Source organism: Zosterops lateralis (genome assembly GCF_965231275.1).
Source record: "Zosterops lateralis genome assembly, chromosome: 2".
Classification (NCBI taxonomy): domain Eukaryota; kingdom Metazoa; phylum Chordata; class Aves; order Passeriformes; family Zosteropidae; genus Zosterops; species Zosterops lateralis.
Window position 1 is genome coordinate 8,012,527 of NC_139763.1, and position 15,792 is coordinate 8,028,318.

General features: G+C 37.1%; 1 protein-coding gene across 4 annotated transcripts in view; it reads left to right on the plus strand.

The window, feature by feature from the left end:
* CASK (calcium/calmodulin dependent serine protein kinase) overlaps nt 1-15,792 on the plus strand; it is a 189,382-nt gene that overhangs the window by 140,593 nt on the left and 32,997 nt on the right. For all 4 annotated transcript variants that reach the window (XM_083883313.1, XM_083883315.1, XM_083883316.1 and 1 more), the window contains exons 12-13: nt 11,119-11,196; nt 12,508-12,588. In XM_083883313.1, coding sequence (XP_083739439.1) covers nt 11,119-11,196; nt 12,508-12,588 — 159 coding nt within the window. The remainder of the gene's footprint in view (nt 1-11,118; nt 11,197-12,507; nt 12,589-15,792) is intronic.

Consider the following 15,792-nt stretch of genomic DNA (forward strand, 5'->3'; position numbering starts at 1 on the left):
CTGTTATCCTTTGTTGCTCGTGGTGGTGTCTCGCAGGAACCTGCATCTGTGCACACTTCAGAGTTTCCTTAGGATTTCTTTTGAACTCTGTCATCCAAACAGATTTGGTCCTGAAGTCCAGACTTTTAAGGAAACATATTTTCTCGTTTGCTAGAATGAATGTTGTTGGAACCTCAGTTTAGCTTCTCACATGGTTGGCTAAAGCTTTCTGCTGGGTTTATTTTGGTTTGTTCTGTTTACCCTCCCAGTCTGGATCTTGGCACAGTAGATTTGAATGTCTTTTGTAAAAGTTGCAGTTATTCAGCAGTGTCCAGGCATGGCTGATACTATAGTCCTCTGACAATTTTTTAAAATCTCTATGCATTTATCCCTGATCTGCTCTTTCTGTGCAAAGTGTAGTATTTTAACAATTTTAATCTATACTTGAGAATTTTTAAAAAGGGGGAGGGAAAGCAAAAAAAAATTTGATTTTTCTCTTCAGGATACTTTCATTTCCTTTTTTCTTTTATTTTAAATCATTAACAGACTGGTGGAATATCTGTGATATAGAAAATAAAAGCAGCAGTTGTGCATAAAAAGCTTAAATATTTTCCTAGATCATCCAGTTTTACTGTGTTTTGATTTGATTTACAATGACTTTCTATGTGAATAACATGATGTGGTTCGAGTTTTTTTGGATGCACATTGGTCTTTACCCTCTTGAATACTGCTTTTGTTAACACTTATAGGGGGAACAAGTTTTAGTGAAACCTGAATGCTTCTCTTTCACAAAAACAGATCACAAAGTGTGGTATGGATGTCTTGCTTAAAATCCCTCAGAACATGTTATGCTCAAGTGAAATAATACTTTATCATTTTTAAAACACATTGTTTCCATATTTTTAATTGTCATTTATTTCATATCTTTGTAAGACAAAAACACATGGAAAATATTTCTTAAAAAAAAAAAAAAAAAAAAAAAAAAAAAAAAAGAAAAAACAGAAGAAACTATGCTGGCAGGAAGGCACCTTGCTATTTGGGGAATCAAATCTGGCTTTTATCCCAGTGCAGAGGCAGCGTGCTCAGCCCCAGGGAGTGGGAGGGACTGTCCCACACTGCAGTGGGAACTCCTTTCCCAAGCAGTGTAGATGGAACAATGACCAAGCCTTAGGGAGGATTGTGAAGAGTTCCTTCAGCAGGTGGGCTGGATCATCACCACCAGTGCAGTGCATTTGTTCTCTAACAGGTAACTTCTCTGGAAACTCTGTCTGAAAGAACACAAAAAGGCAGAGTCTATCCTGAAATTCCTTCTGCATTGCTTCATAACCATTCTCTAAAATACTTTCCATTTTCGTCTTCCATCGTACCTTTGCACTTCATTTTCTCTGCTGCTGGGAGAGGTGGATCACTTTGCCACTCAGCATCATCTCATTGTCTGCTTGTTCTTCCTGTTCCTCTGCCTTACAGATGAAATGGGGGATTTATTTTATATTAATTCTTCAGAGCAGAAAGCATTGTTGTTCCACATTTTTTATAATAGTGATAAGTGAGTGGGTCTCTTAAACCCAAGGCTAATACAAATATGAGCCAACAGTTACTTTTATATGAATTGAGAGTAACTTTTGAGAAATTTATGTTTCCACTACTTCCCAACAATGCAAAATTCTGGCTCAGTTTTCTTGACACTGTGAGGGTTACTTTGTTGTGCTTAACCTCTCTTGTTTTTAACTAATATTCTGTCATTTTGAGTATTTATAATCTTGATACTGACGTGGTGGATCCTCAAGGGAAATTCAGCTTGATAATGTACTTTAAATGGGAATTTTAGTACTTAGCCCATTCTTCTTGGCCTGATGTCATCTCCCTTGTGTAAAAGGTGTGTTGTTGTGTCTGTGTGCACCAACATCTCTTACTCCAAAATCCACAGACTTCTTTTTTTATGTGGAACTAAACTTTCCTGATATTTCAGTGTATTTTTAAGTTACTGGGCCCTGATACATCAAAGAACAGTAGCATTGTACTCCTGACACTTGTGGAACATTTTATTAACTTCGCTGATACTGTCTGGGGATAAAGAAGATCAATTTCATATTTAACTTTCTACATTTTCTTCACTTCTTGCATTGTGCATACTTCAAGTTCCTTTTTAACCATAAGGGCTACCTATTGTCTTTGGGTTTTTTTTCCTTATAAACCTACAAGATTCTTAGTTTTAATATTTCTCCAAGAGCTGGGGATCTACTGTGAGAAATGAAAAAAATAAAGAAATGCTGCAGCACCTGAGCCACAAATCTTGAACCTTCAGCTTTCTTAGTGCTGTGAGCTTAACTTTGGAGTGATGCTTCAATATGCACTTGGTTTACATTCAAAAACCCAAAGGCAATGTACAAACAGCCCAGTGAGCTCTGCTTCTGTGTCTGGATTCAGTCAGCCCTCACTGCCTCCTTCTTCCAGTCCTTCAGGTATTTGGCTGGGACATGTTGACTATTGCAGGTGCTGGTGATCTCATTGCAGTGTATTTTTATTCTTAGATGATCCTTGCAGAAAATTTATGTGAATTGGGAGAAAGAAACATAGTTGTTAATTCCAGCATCAGCACCTCCTGGTGCAAGGTGTGCTCCATGTCACAAAGCAGGGGAGGAGCTGTGTTCTTGTGCAGTTATTGTGGGTTTAACTAGTTTTATGGGTTCTGTATCCCTCTGAAATTTTGTGGTCATTGGGATTTTCTCTTCAGAGTTATGATCCAACCCTGACAAGCTACTTTGGCCAACAAGTTTGGGAATTAAGCCTATTTAGGCCTAACCTGACTCTGTTAGTTCCTGTTGTTGATTATTAGTCCATATTGAAAGGTGGGGGAAAGACAGCAAAGGTTTTTCTGGGGTTGTAGCAAGGTGTTGTCCATGGAATCCTCTTTATAAAGCCCTTCTGTATTGAGGGAGTAGTTTTTCCTGGTGCTTATTGAATCATTTAGGTTAGAAAAAGTCTGTGAAGTCAAGTCCAGCTGTAAACCCAACTCTGCCAAGTCCACCACTTCACCAGGCAGCCTGTTCCAGTGCTTGATAACCCTTTTTGGTGAAAATTTTCCCTAATATCTAATCTAAAACCTTCCCTAGTACAACTTCAAGCTATTTGCTCTTGACCTATCACTTGTTACTTGGGAGAGGAGATCAACCCCCAGCTTGGAACTGCTTTGAGTAACTTGTAGAGAGTGATAAGGTCTTCTCTGAGCCTCCTTTTCTCCAGACTAAACACCCCAAGTTCTCTCCTCCCCCTATTTAGACTTCTGCTCCAGATTCTTTACCAGTGCCTTTATCTAAACTCCTTCCAGCACCTCAATGTCTTTTACGTTTACTTTTATCTGATCAGCTGCATGGTGTCATCTCTAAAAAGTGCTTTGTCTTGGTTTTGTTAAGATCAGCTTCAATTATATCTGATGCAGTAAAAAAAAAAAAAAAAAAAGTGACTCCTCTGTTATTGAAGTAATGGGATTTTTCTGTCCTTGAAATCACTAATATGTTGGAGTACCTTGGAAAATGATGTTCTAAGCCCAAGTTTTTCCCAACACTGCTACTGGTACATTCCAGAGTGAGAATGTTTGGGGGTTTTTATATGGGACCTTTGAATTTTATTGTACTGGTTTTCCGACTGCTGTGCTGGTTTTGTTGGTGCTGCCATGTGCAAAGCAGGACCTTTATTTCATCCTGGTTTGGCATATTTCATCTTTGCAAAAGATGTTAAAACATTTGCAGTGTGAACAGAATAAAGCCTGGTTATGTCTGTGTACTGTCTGGCATGTCTTTAACATCTGCTGTCACTTGTGGAGAGCTGCAACTTCTACAGTCAATAAAATTTTTATGATGAGTATTAATATGGGTTTTCCTCAAAATAGGAGACAAATTACTAGGTTTGAGTCCTACTTTGTAAGAAAATAAAATGCTGTCAGACGCCAGAGTCTGGGTTCATCATACATTAATGAAGCATTTAGGGACACCTGAAATTAAATAGGAGAAAATAATGTCTGCTGTGATTTTGAGGAGTAGCGTAACCATTCATTATCAGCACTTCTGTGAGAGAGCTTGAAATAAATAAAAATCTTCTTGGCAACTGTGAAGCAAATCTAGAGGCACAATTCAAAAAGTCAGTTGTGGAGGAAGAAATGCACACACTCTGGAGTTTATTTTGTACAAATATAGTCCTTTCCTTGGCTCTTTTGCCTCTGAAGTGTCAAGACCTTGATTTTACAGAGTAAATGCATAGCACTTGATAAACTCTGCTAAAAAGGAATATGTTTTATAACAGACCTAAAATTTGTTTGTAGCTCATGTACACTGAAGGTAGAAACTTCACTCCTTGCAAAGAAATAGAATATACAAGTCACATACTGCTGAGTATCTGTGGAGTCTGAACCAGTGTAAGCATAAATGTGTCCTTGAATCTGTTTTTCATTGTATCAGTGTGTGGAGCTGCAGAGATTTATGTAGTCTTTATTCCAGGCTGAACTTGGTGTGATTTCCCCACAGTTCATGTCTGCCTGCAGTTTTGCTACAGCATTATTATTCTTTTGAGAGAATTTAAACTTGGATGCATTTTCACTTTTTAAGGTTTTGATCAAAAGACAAACAGTTATGCCAACTCTTAGCTACATAACAAGATGAAAAACCTTTTCAGTCTTCTTTACCTTAACCTTCTGGTTCCCCTCATGTTTCCAGGCAGACAAAATATGTCAATGGAAAGCACATGTGATAAAATATTGACTGGTGATGTGTAATGCCACAGGGCATCTCTACCTGTTGCTGACACAGGTGAAGGGCTGTGTGCTTTCCTTACAGCTTTCATGTCGCCAGATTGCCATTGAGAGACCCTTTGAAGGCAGTGAAAAAAATTTCTTTCTTTCTGGGATCATTTTTACCCTTTGGATCACTACAAAAGCAATACATGCGCAGTCCTTTGGCTGTGGCTGGGGGATGTCTTTTCCTCCTCAGAGGTGCCTACAGTCATTTCAGGGTTCCACTTTGACTGAAGAGATACTGTATCTCTTATGTTATTTTATTGTCTCTTAGGTGATAATTTATGTTCATCCTCAGTAAAATAAATCATTTGTGTTTTACTATGGTGCTGTTCTGGCAACTCAGTAGGACCACATCTGACAGGAAGTCTGTTGTCATGTCACTGAAGGGTCAGGAATTTTATTCTATCAGTTCTTGAAGCAGATCAATTCCTATAATCTCCTCCATAGCAAGGCACTGACTCCTAAGAAACAGGTATTACCTTCTCTGTGCCTTAGAGATGTGGTCATTAACAACCTGTTAATGTGTATTAAACATTCTCCAGTTGGCATTTAGCTTCACTGACACACTTCCTGGTGTGTCAGGATTTCCAGGGTTTGTGCAGTGGATTTGTCATTCTCACTCTCCAGAACACACTTGTTTGCCAGTCTTGTGCAGTGGAAACTGAACTAATGCACAGAGAAAAATGGTTTTGACCAGTTGAGTTTCTCTGCTCTATTCTTACCTCCAAAAAATACATTTTGGTTTAAAACAGAACAAGTGAAGAAGCCCAGATGAGGAATGATGAAAAAGGAAAGAAAGCAGCTTTGAGTAAAAGCCAAAGTTGCATAGGGCTGACTGAGTTTAGCTACATCATTTTTTCTTACATGTAGTAGGTAAAGGTGTAAGAAAATCTGGTTTTATGTTTATTTCTGATACAGGTAGCACCAAGTGTAACTCTGTTTTAAAAGACACAATATGAATATGTAAGAATATAGATTACTTCTAAAAACAATGTACAGTCGATCTGCTTTTTGCAGATAAAAGTTCCTCTAAAAATTTGAAGAGTATGTATTTCTGTCATGTGAATGATCAAACTTAAAATTCAGGGTTCAATTGCTACTGCAACATTTTTTACTGGAAAGATTATGCATGTGTTGCTTGAACGTGAATATGCACAGAGGATTGAGTATTTCAAATCTGCGTAACTCTTGTCAGGGTTACTGAAAGTCTGGGTGCTTCCAGTAAGAAGCTGCAGTGTTGGCAGCTGCCAGTTTTGGGGCATGACAGAAACAAACATTTGTTTTGTTCAGGCAGAATTAATGTTCTGCTTCAGACTGTCTTCTGTGAACACTCTGTCAAGGAACCTTGATTTTAGCTGATAAACTGCTTCCTGAACCCTTTTGTTGAATTAATTTTGTTTGCATTGCTCAGCATTTCACTGGGTAAGGAGCTGGAATGCGAATGTTGATTATGCTCCTCTTCTACAGTGAGTGTATCACAAAAGAAGATTTGAAACCATGGAGGGCTGTAACCTATAATGCTCTGGCAGGCACAGAGCAGAGTCTGAAAGATGCTTTGGACTTTGATACAGGGTGGAACAGTAACATGTTCTGTAGAATTATGCTGGGAAGCAAATTTTAGGTCTCTGATGCTAATATGGTGAAAATGAACTTCGTGCGCAGTTCCTAACAGTGGAGAACAGAGGGTTTGAAAGAGTAAACTGTCTTTAAACAAAGTTGAAGATAAAGCCTCTGCTGTGACCTTGTTACTCTGTGTTTTCCAGTAGTTATTAGCTTCAGGGATGTGTTTCCTTGAGAGCTTACAATCCCAGGGAAAGAGAAACCCATGGGAACGTTATAATATTTTGAATGGAAAAGGAGATGTGAAACAGAACTGGCAGAAGAAAGAATGAAGTGATGTAGCATTTATCTAATTGGCCCTTTAATTTTAGCCATTCTTTGATACTGCCACTTGTGAGTACTATTTATTCAGTGGGTCGTGAATTTCTTTCAGTCTCTGAGCACATGAAACCTCTGGGGTGGATGGAGAACTGGGATAGGGAGCTGTGGGGAAGTAACAGCAAAAACCCTCTTTGTTACTAAATGCTGCTGTGCAAGGGGCAGCACCTCCAGACAAAAATTGGTACAAAAACCTAAAAGTGATGAAAAACAGCCCTCTAATATCATTGTGTTGCTTGGGGTTAAACTGCTCAGAAAGTTAAATATATAAAGACATATCATAATGATTATTTTTAGATGTTTCAGTGTGAGGGTTTAATATTTGAGGTTGGCAGCCAGGTATCTGGTCTGAATTGCAAAATTTGTATTTGTATTGAATGATCAGGGGGCTTTATGCTCTAGAGTTCAGTAGCTCTTGTTTTAAGAAGCTTCTTATTTGCCTCACAGAAACTTTGAGGTTTAGGTAGATAAGATACTGATTTCAGTGTGTGATCTGATCTTTACTACATTCAAGATCAGACCAGGCAGTGAGGCTGAATTTCTGCTACTTGTGACACATCTAATCTTTTCAGTGTGACATTGAATGGGGGTTATGTTGGGACAGTATTCTGACTCCTCTTACAGGAAATGGTTAAAAAGGAATTTCTGCACATCTGAAAAACTGGTCAGAAGAGAAGAGTTTGTTGTTTTGTCTTGCCTGCCTGGTTGTGTTTTAGGCTTTGGGCTGTCTGCTTTAAGTATCAGAAGATACAAGCTCCCTTTGTACAGGCAGAAGACAAAAAGTCTCAACACTGCAAAAGCTGCTCAACTGATAGCAACTCAGCTTGTGGGTATTTTCTTTATGGCTTCTGTGTTCTAGAATGCAAAATTTAAATCAGAGTTTATGTTTTTGATAAGCAGTACTGTTCTGTTTATTAGCTATAATGTTAGTGTATGTTTGTTATATCAAGTTTTGTTAATGCATCAGTTGGGATTGTTAATCTTGTCTAGAGCAAGCTCTCAATTTCAGTTTTCTTTCTAGGAAATGCAGAATAACTGATGCTGAGGAGTGGGACTGAGGTGCAAAGTATTCACAAGTCTGGAAATTCCAAAAGTACATATGCTGTGGCATTTTGCTTTTCTTTTAATTGTTATGAATTTTTAATTGATATGTTTACACTTACTGCTTAGTAAAATTGTTGGAGGTTGGGCTCCTGGGCTGAGGGAGCAGAGTTATTTGCTGGAAAATAGAGACTTCCAGCAAAAAGAAAGCCCATGGTTGGGGCACACATTTTGTCCTGCTGTAAGTCTGTTGGTATTGCATAGGAGAGCTTTCTGTAGAGGACAGTGAAGAATGAGCCAGTTCATTCTGCTCCACAAGAAACCACCTTTGGTGTGGTCGCTGTAGGACTTGGATTTGCAGGGCTGCTGAAAGGTGACAGCATTGTGAGCAGGATGGGTTTCTGTGATAAAATGTTGTAGCTAACTGCACAAAGTACTGTGTTCTGTACTACAGGGAGCATACAGAGCCTGGTGTAAGTGTAATTTATGTTCACTTTTATCTCTGATGTGTGCAAACAGGTTTCATTCAAAGTTTTCTTACACACTAAAACATTTATGTAAAGGTGTATTAGGTTCTTACATCCAAGGGACCAAATGGTCTTTTTAATGTGTCTGAATGAAACCTCTACATTAAACTGCTTTCATAAATTAATTATGTAAGCTGTAAATTCCTTAATTCTAAATTGCTTTTGCTACAGCTAGTATTTAAGTGCAAAACTATTGAAAAATATTGCAAAACCAGTCTTTTTTTCAAAGGTTGCAAAGGAGGCAGGACTGCTTCACCAGTTCTGGTGCATTAATGCACATTATAAGCTTTGCTCCTCTTGCCTCATGTAAAAAAAACCTCCATGAACTAACCTGAATTACAGCATGCCATTTCAAAATTAATCTCGTCATGCTAGTGAATCTACCAAATCCACATCCTTTCTCTGGGTGAGGCCGTGTTCTTGCTCCACAGTGAATAGATGCCTTGCCTTGGGTAATACATCATCCTTAAACCTTAATGCAAATGTGAAGGTTTTTCTTTTCAGTGCTGTCAGAGTTCCCCCTAATACTTTGGTGCCTTCAAAGCAAACCTCAGTAAGCAGAAGTCCTGGAAGATGAAATTTAAGTGCCATGCCTCAGCATGAAGGCGCTGTGGAAAAAATAAATGCATCCTTGTTTAGTCTGAACTTTGCCTTGATTTTTTTTCTAAACATTCTTTCAGGAGCTCTGCTCCCTAATTTTCTTTTTGCCTCCTTCCTAATCTCATGAGATAACTTTCCCATGTTAGTGGGGAAAAAATTGTTTCTGTAAACTGCTGGTTGTTTTGGGTCACAGTAACAAGGGAAATCAGCAACTTCAGTGACTTAGCTTTTCAACCATTGCTAGAAATAAATTTAATAAAACTAATTAATGTATTATTGATACTTTATTAATATTTTAAGAGTGTTAATTGTATAATTATTAATATTAGTAATTATTCAACTGCTGTGTTTATATTAATAAAACATTAAATTAAATTATTTTCAAGGTAACTTTGTAATTTCATTACTCTTAAAAAAGAAAAAGACATTCAATAATATTCATGATGAGTATCATGCATTTTCTGCTCTGCTTTGGTCAGTACACGGTGCTCAGTGCAGTTTCTTAACAGGCACAGAAGGTTGGTACTTTGTAATTTGCTGTTGCTGGAGTTTGGGTAGATTTTGTTAATCTGTTTAAGAAAAGGTAAAACAACTAAGTGTGTACACAAATATCTGCTGAACTACAAGCTAGCAGAAAACTTCTATCTCAAAGCATTCAACAGTGGTCAAGGCTGCTTAAACTGTGGAGTTTAGTGGTGTTTTGGCAGCACAAGGTGAAGTCATTGCATTGGAAGGAACTGATTTAGCTTGACTTTTCTTTCCCCAAAAGAGTGGTGTAACTGTCCTGCAGGGAATGTTTTTTAGAAGTGACACTGTTCGCTGGTTTTGTGCTTATTTGTGTATGGGCTTGGAATGTTCAACATGTTTGTTAAATTGTTAACCCAGGAAAGTGATGGTGATGTTGGATTGCATTTCTGGCAGTTTATGTATCTACTAAAGCTGAATGGTATTTCATGTCCTGTGAGAAAGAGAGGAGGGCAGTTCTGTGTCCTGGCAAGGTTCCCTTTTTCAAACATCCAAGGCCAATTCTAGGCCAAACCCTGGAGCTGTGAAACTTCCCAGAGGAAGCTCCTAAGCACTCCTTGCTGAGCAGCCTAAATGGTGCTTTCTTGTCACCTCCTCCTTGGCAGTGTCAGGACTTGCTGAAGGCTTTAGAGTCACTTTCGTGTTTTGAATGCTTTTTTATATCCAGTATTTCTAATTTCAGTTAAAATTTCAGTATTTCCAAAGTTGAGAGATTCCCCAGATTCCCTGGGCAACTTGTTGCAGTGTTTCACCACCCTTGTGATAAAAATGTCTCTAATTCCCTAAAAATGTTATTTGTGACTTTTTTTCTGTCTTATATATCAAAGAAATCATCTAACATAATTAGAAAATAATTACAGGCATGACTATCTTTATATCACTTGAAATGTAAACCAGAAGTTTTTATTTAAAAATACTAATTACAGTACCTGTTTATTCTTAGGTATACATTTATTTCTTTAAAACATCCACAGTCTGTTAGGTTTGTATGAAAAAGAGCCCGTAATGTTTATTATCTCTAATTTGAAACTTGAAGAAAGGTCTTTCTTCCATTGTGCTTTGCATAGTTGAATGGTTTTTAAAGGGTTTAAAATGTTTGGGGTTTTTTTTAAAAATTAACATGGAAGGCTTGCAGATTGCTCTTTAAATACAATGACATTCTTCTGTCTAACAGAAAATCCTAGTAAAATAAGGTTACCCTTTTTATGAGTACTCATTCTTGGAAGGTTTGTTATTCTGTTCTCAGAGTATTTGGCTTTTGTAGTGTTCTCTCTTCAAGACCATTTTCCCATATTCCAAAGTTTATTTAAGTTACTGTTCAGAATGTTTGATGGTTTAATTTATTGAGATATGCAGGTTAACTTGATTTTACAGGAGAATGTTTGGTTTATAGCATTTATTCAAGGCTCACTTCTAGTAGAGAATATAGTTTGTGTAAATCTGCGGCAAAAGCTTGGGAGGTTTGCAGAAGCCCTTAACCTCTTGAACTTTCCCATGTAATCCTATGAACTCGGAATCTATGGCACTGTTCAAATCAGGAAATGTTTAAAAATTAAAAGCCAAAACCCTAGGCTGCTACGTTTTGTATACAGAACATCTCTGGGTTTTGCAGTTTAACAATCATCCTAATCCTGGTAACATAAGCAGGCTATTGTAAACACTCATTAATTTATATAAAGTAGCATATGATTTCAGCAGTTTGTTTTCTTGTTATTTCAGCTTTATGACAAAATAAACACAAAATCTTCACCACAAATCAGGAATCCTCCAAGTGATGCTGTACAGAGAGCCAAAGAGGTAATGGCTTTAAAGTATGGTTTTTTACTTTAAAAGGCTGATTGTGTGTAAACTGTAGCTTTTTTTTCTTCATTAAGATGTGTACTCTGCCTCATTATCTGAATTATTTCTGGAATGCTACCATTGCTTACTCAAGTTATGTAACAAGTTGCATAAACTTGCAGAATTCTGTTATTTGTATAAGGATTATGAATATTACTCAGTTTAATCATTTAACCTTTTCTTCAACACTAGTGGTGTTAAAAGGGACACTCCTGCTGGGAAATTGCAGTATCTTTCCTGTTCAAGTTATTTATCTACAGCAGAAATCTGATGTTTATAAAGTTTAGTCACAAAAATAAATGTTTTGAAGTATCATGTCATTGAAAAAAACCAAAGTTTGTCATGGATAAGTCTAAGAAGACTTGGAAATGCAATGAAGGTGGCCCACTAAGACCAAAGATAGACACAGATGTTCTTAATTCTTATATCTTGCAAATAGTATGTTATTTGCTTATTTATGGCAAGTACTAAAAAACCCAAACCCGTTGGATTATGTATTATCAGTAAAAATCTGTGCAATTGTTAGGGGTTATGTCATAAGAAAACTGTTTCTTGTGCTATTAAAGGAGGAAAGCTTTAAAACTCTGTGTAACAACTAAAGTCACATTGATAGATGCCCTCAAGTCCTATTCTGCAAAATTTGTTGTCATTTAATCCTGGGGGATGCTTCCAAAAGCAACAACTTTGCTTTCATTGTCCCACTAGCTGCATGTGAAAATTAAGGTGTAAGAATCAGGTTGCAGGCAAATGAGCTAAAGCTTCTTTACTCCTCCTTCCCCAGGGATGAAGTGACTCAGATTTTATAAAATCTGGAGTTTGGAGGTGGGGTAGCAGATGGTGTCTTTAACAATTGGTTTTATGTGTTTTTCATTCTGCTTTTAAACCAATTGTTTTAATAAATTGAGACCATGTGTGAAAGCAGCAACTGGTGGAGGTCTTGTTGTGTCACTTGTTAGCACTCCATTCCTGTCCCCGTGTATTGAGCTGTTGGAGGAAGGCTGTCAATTTAAAAAAAAAAATCCAACCACAAAACCTGTTGTTTTCTTCAAATTTCTGCTTTAATCTGTTTCAGAGAGAGCTTTGGAACAAGGTATTTTATTCTCTTGGGGCAGCTGGGTGGGGGCACATTCTCTTAAACCCTTTCCTGTGTCAAAAATGTTGGTTTGTATAATCCTTTGGGGATATTCTGACTGAGCAGTGAGGGGTTTCGTTTCTTCAATAGCTTTAAAAGAAAGTTACAAAGGGGCATTTCTCCTGTTTATTTTGCAGGTATTGGAAGAAATTTCATGTTACCCAGAGAACAATGATGCAAAGGAGCTGAAGCGTATTTTAACACAACCTCATTTCATGGTAAGCAGATCCTACTCTTGTTTGGGCTATTTTTTTTTTATTATTCTTTATGTTAGAAAACTTCAGTAAATTCTTAAAATCTGCAAGTGATGGAACTACATACAGTACACCTATTCATAAGTATTTCTAACCTGTTGCTCTGGCAAAAGAATTAGTATTGCTGCTGCTATTGGTCCTCATTACTGTGCTGAAAACTGGCAGCAGTTCGGAGTAATGTAACTATGGAGCAATTTCACTGTGTTTTTGGAGGTCTGTGTTGCACATGAAAGAAGAATGAATCTTTTTGAATGTCCATAGATAGAGAGCCAGGATCCTCCTTTTTCTTTTTCCAAAGGTCTTCTTAGGATAATTCATTGCAAAATAAGAGTCTATTTAATAATTTTTTGCAATCAATCAGTAGTTTGTACAGTCTGTTGAGTTTGTGTTACATATCAACACTTACTCTATGTGTTTCCCCAATCTGATTTGAAGGCAATAATTGTCCTAAATTCAGGGATGTTACTGCTTTGTAACTTGGTTCAAGTTGCTGAAGTCCAGTAATTTAAAGGATTTCTTTTGTTTATGCTATAGGTGAAGTTCATAAATTGAGAAATAAACATGTTTGCTTAAATCTGCTGTACACTATTGTCAGCTTAAAATCATGAATTTGACTTTCCCTAACACGAGGAGTATATGCAGGGAGCTTTGTGGAATTTACTCACCTGAAAGATGAATTACTTTAAGTCTGAAGGATAAACCTAATTTCCAGGGAAACGTGAGCTGAAACCAACCTCCTCTTCAGGTATAAGATGAAATCTGGGTAGCTGCATGTCCCAGTGTGTTCTTTTGATGGCCCCGTAGCCTTTTGTACTTCAAATCAGATCAGGAGTGTGTTTTTAAAGTGAATCTCCTGATAGCCCCTTAACAATGTTTGGTTTGTAGCACATAAGGGTCTCAGAGCATGCAGAACAACTTTTTTTCAGCTAAAATTGAACTGAAATGTGTGCCAGGAGCCAGTGTAATCCAGCAGCTGATGGACACTATCCCCAGGGCAAGTTGGAAGCTGGTCAGAAGGAAAAACTCCTGCAATGTGTTCACTGTGTACATCAGGTCCTGACTAATCCAATTGTTTTACTTTTTGATTCATTCCTATGTCACTGTACTAATTGCTGATGCAGACATGGACTTTGTGCCTACTCAGCAGCACTCTGATGTTTTTCCCTGGAGATGGTACCTGTCCTATCCTAAAGTTTGTAACAGCTGTGATTCAGCATTTAACAGAAATACTTGCTTGAAATAGAATATAAAGAAAGATGGAATGGTACTCAGCCATATTGTAAGAAAGATTTTTTAAAAGTCTTTTTCTGATACTCAACTTCATTTAGAATCTGACAGGTTTATTTGATTTACTATTTTTGTGTGTGATTACCTCACAGTGCTGCTAAAACATTAAGCATTGTGGAGAAAAAACTTTAGGTATGCTATTTTCAGAGTAGGCATCAATAAAAGTGATCATGGTGTATAGAAATTTCATGTATCAAATCAAGTGACAGGAAAATTGAGTTGAAAATCCTCTTTTTTAGGTATTTCTGTTCCCTGATAGGCTCATAAATCTAAAACCATTTGTCAGAATTCTTTTGCTGCAAATCTGGGAAAAGTATTTTTTATAAGGAATAAGCTGCAATTCCAGAAGAAGTATTTTTGATGAGGAGTGATTTCAGCAAGTGAGTTTGTGGTATCCCAGGCTAAATTGCCAGTTGGTGAAGTCCCATCATCCCTTTTCCCCATCTTTCATCCTCTCCCTTGTAGTTCTGGCCTTCATCTAGAGCTGCACTTTAATGTTGCCCTGGGCTGAACTAGTAGAAAATTGCTCCAGAAAAAAAAAATGCAACTAACCATTTAGTAAAAAGAATTTAGGATAACAGGAATGCTGCCAGGGCCAGAAGGAGCAAGGGAACAGAAACAGTTCATGTTAGGGAGGAATGTAAAGTGGCAATTAAACCAGCAGAAGTTGGTGTGAATCCACACCTGCAGATGCCACAGTCTCCAGATGCCAAAGGGACAACTCCATCCTCTCCATCATTCCCACTCCTGCTCCCAGATGCACCTTTATGGGTTGCAAACTTTAACAAAATTATTCTTTCATTTGTTGCATTCTGCCTGACTTCCCTTCAGAGAAAAACCTTTATATTTTAAAGGAAAGTATTAGGTAAATGAATAATTGTATAAAACAGTGTTGTCAGCCCACACACCGTGTGTTTGTCAGGTGTTACAGACCAATACTCTGGTTATTGATGCACATTAATTCAGTAATCAATAAAGTGTAATAAGTAGGAATGTGCATTAACACCTGTACGATAATGGACTGTTTTAGTTGTTTCTCTTTTTTAATCTAATTTAATCTTTTTTAATCCCTAATCAGAAGGAAAAAAAGAGTATAATCTGTCTTGTTTACTTAACCACAGTGTTAGTGGGTTAAACTGTGTGCAGGCCTTTACAGAGCCAAAGCTAATAAAGTGTGTTTGTAACAGATCTTCAAGGTGTTCTGTTCTTCTAATTTTCTTTTTCCCTCATGTGCCTTATGGCTACAGAAATAAATTATAAATTTATTCCCTGCATGTTTAACATTTTCATTTAAAGAAATGTATGTAAATTTTGCATGAAGGTCTTTCAGTAGATAAATAATTTAAGAATTCTTAAAGCATTTTCAAGTACCTCATTTGTTATGTATGTACACATTTCAAAGAGCTTTTATTCCATTACACAACTTTCAGTAGATTCTCAAATATGCCAGTTTCATATGTAAAAATTCTATTATATAAGTTTAGTATGTTGTAGCAATTGGAATATTTTCTAGGAGATTTTTGCTTAATGACATATTGAAGTTTTACTCATCATGATATGCTTTCCTCTGCTGTTCTCTGCAGACAGTGATCCTGCAGTACAGTGGAAAGCAGTTGTTCTCATTAAACTAATTTTTAGCAGGATTATCATGTTCTGCAAAGGAAAAACAGACAGGGAAAAAAACCACATTATCAAAATTAGCAGAAATGCTTGAAAACAGGCATCTTTAAGTAAGGTCCAATAGTAATCTATTAAATGTTTTCAATATTAAATTGAGCTTGCTGTACTTTAATGTATTTCTGAATTAGTGTTCATTTTTGTGCACATATTCAGAAGTCATTGAGTGTAATTATGGACCTGTAAAAATGCTGGAAGAGCCGT